A 1,785-nucleotide genomic window follows, 5' to 3' on the forward strand; every position below is an offset into this window, starting at 1 on the left:
AGTAACAAGAGACCAGTAACAAGTGACTAGTAACAAGTGACTAGTAATAAGTGACTAATAGTAACAATCCACTTCAGGAGACTCCTGATTAAACATCATGGAGACCGGATAACTAGTCCAGATTAGTCTAAACTAAAACTCTTTGACTACAACAAAGTGAAAAAGAAAGAGAAGTTCCACACAGTGAAACCCAATGATAGGAATCATAGTACTCTCTAGTACTCTCTAGTACTCTGTAGTACTTTAGGATAAGGCACTTCAACAGAGACGGAGAACACTTTCCAAAAACCAGATCAAATGATATGAACTGACGAGTCATTGTTACAGAACCAGTGAACCAGTGAACCAGTGAACCAGTGAACCAGTGAACCAGTGAACCAGTGAACCAGTGAACTGAAGACCAGGCTGCGGCCACTGGTCCAAGCCTCTAAACCACTGATATCTGCTGGTCCCCCCCGCCCCCCCTCCAGGTACTACGACCCCCGCTACAGAACCAGGGAGCAGGGACAGATGCTAATCATTCCTCATGTGAGAGAGTCGGACAACGGAGAATACTGCTGCATCGCCAACAATGGGATTGGAGAGGGAGCCAAGAGCTGTGGCGCCCTCCAGCTGAAGATGAGTGAGTGGCTTCGGTTTGATGGATGAAATCCTCCAATCAGATAAGAGCGACCAATCCTGTGTATTAGTGAAGACAAAAGGACGGAAACGTTGTGTCATGTCTGTCTCTGCTTCAGAACCACAAATCAAACGCCACCCGTCCAACCTGACCCAGCTGTTGGGCTCCAAAGCTGTGTTGCCTTGTGTGACCCTGGGAAACCCCAGACCTGATGTCACCTGGCTCAAGGACGACGAGATGATCAAGGTTGGTTTGTTTTATATACCTTTCCCGGACAGTGGGCCGGACATTGGGCCCGTCTGGTGTACAGTCCTGAGAGTGTGGGCCACAGTGGTACAGTGAGGTCCAGCCCACTGTATCTGTGGGTCACAACACGCCTACCCTTTTAGGTTTGTGGCCCACTTTCTGAATACCAAATATAGGTTTGTGAATACCCATAATTCTTTGCAATAAAGTAAAAACCCTGCTGAGTGAAATGATTTTCTCTGTGGCCTCACAGATCAGTGACCGTGTTACCATCCTGGACTACGGAACGCTGAAGATCCACAACGTACAGAAGGAGGACGCGGGCCAGTACCGCTGTGTGGCCAGAAACAGCTTAGGGTTGACCTTTTCAAGGCCGGTCACCATGGAGGTGCAGGGTATGTGTTCAAATCCCTGACGTTTTCTAGGTTACTCTTTAATCCAGCAGCTGATCTGCTGGATCTTGTCATCATACCGATGTGAACTTCTGCCCAGCGCCGGCTCGGATCCTGCAGGTGCCGAAAGAGAAGAGGGTGGCGTTCGGCAGCCAGGTCACCCTGGAGTGTAACGCCACGGGAAATCCAGTTCCAACCATCACCTGGCTGGAAAATGGGAATACTGTAAGTACTCCAACCCCAGCTTTGAGCTTTGATAGGACGAAAGCATTACGATGCTCTCTGGCTCCCTCTATCTGCAGTACTGCAGGCAGTCACACAGCACAGCAGCGACGGTGAATAAACCACAGAAACATTCACGGCCAATAAACCAAAGACTGGGTTTAACATGTGACTGGACCACACGGTTCTGGTTTAGTCATCACTGCCGCCGCGACGGCGTCGTAATCGTCCCAACATCAAACGGCCAGAGCAGCACGTTAGCGACATGAAACCACAGGAACACGTCTGCGTTCTCTTCCTGGAACA

At 49.5% G+C, this 1,785-nt stretch overlaps 1 protein-coding gene across 1 annotated transcript in view; it reads left to right on the plus strand.

Annotated features, from left to right (window-relative positions):
- Window positions 1–1,785, plus strand: part of musk (muscle, skeletal, receptor tyrosine kinase) — a 16,656-nt gene that overhangs the window by 3,473 nt on the left and 11,398 nt on the right. The window contains exons 3-6 of the mRNA XM_025062067.1: window positions 471–622; window positions 738–865; window positions 1,119–1,260; window positions 1,358–1,482. Coding sequence (XP_024917835.1) covers window positions 471–622; window positions 738–865; window positions 1,119–1,260; window positions 1,358–1,482 — 547 coding nt within the window. The remainder of the gene's footprint in view (window positions 1–470; window positions 623–737; window positions 866–1,118; window positions 1,261–1,357; window positions 1,483–1,785) is intronic.

This window comes from Cynoglossus semilaevis, chromosome 14, assembly GCF_000523025.1.
Source record: "Cynoglossus semilaevis isolate Cse_v1.0 chromosome 14, Cse_v1.0, whole genome shotgun sequence".
Classification (NCBI taxonomy): Eukaryota; Metazoa; Chordata; class Actinopteri; order Pleuronectiformes; family Cynoglossidae; genus Cynoglossus; species Cynoglossus semilaevis.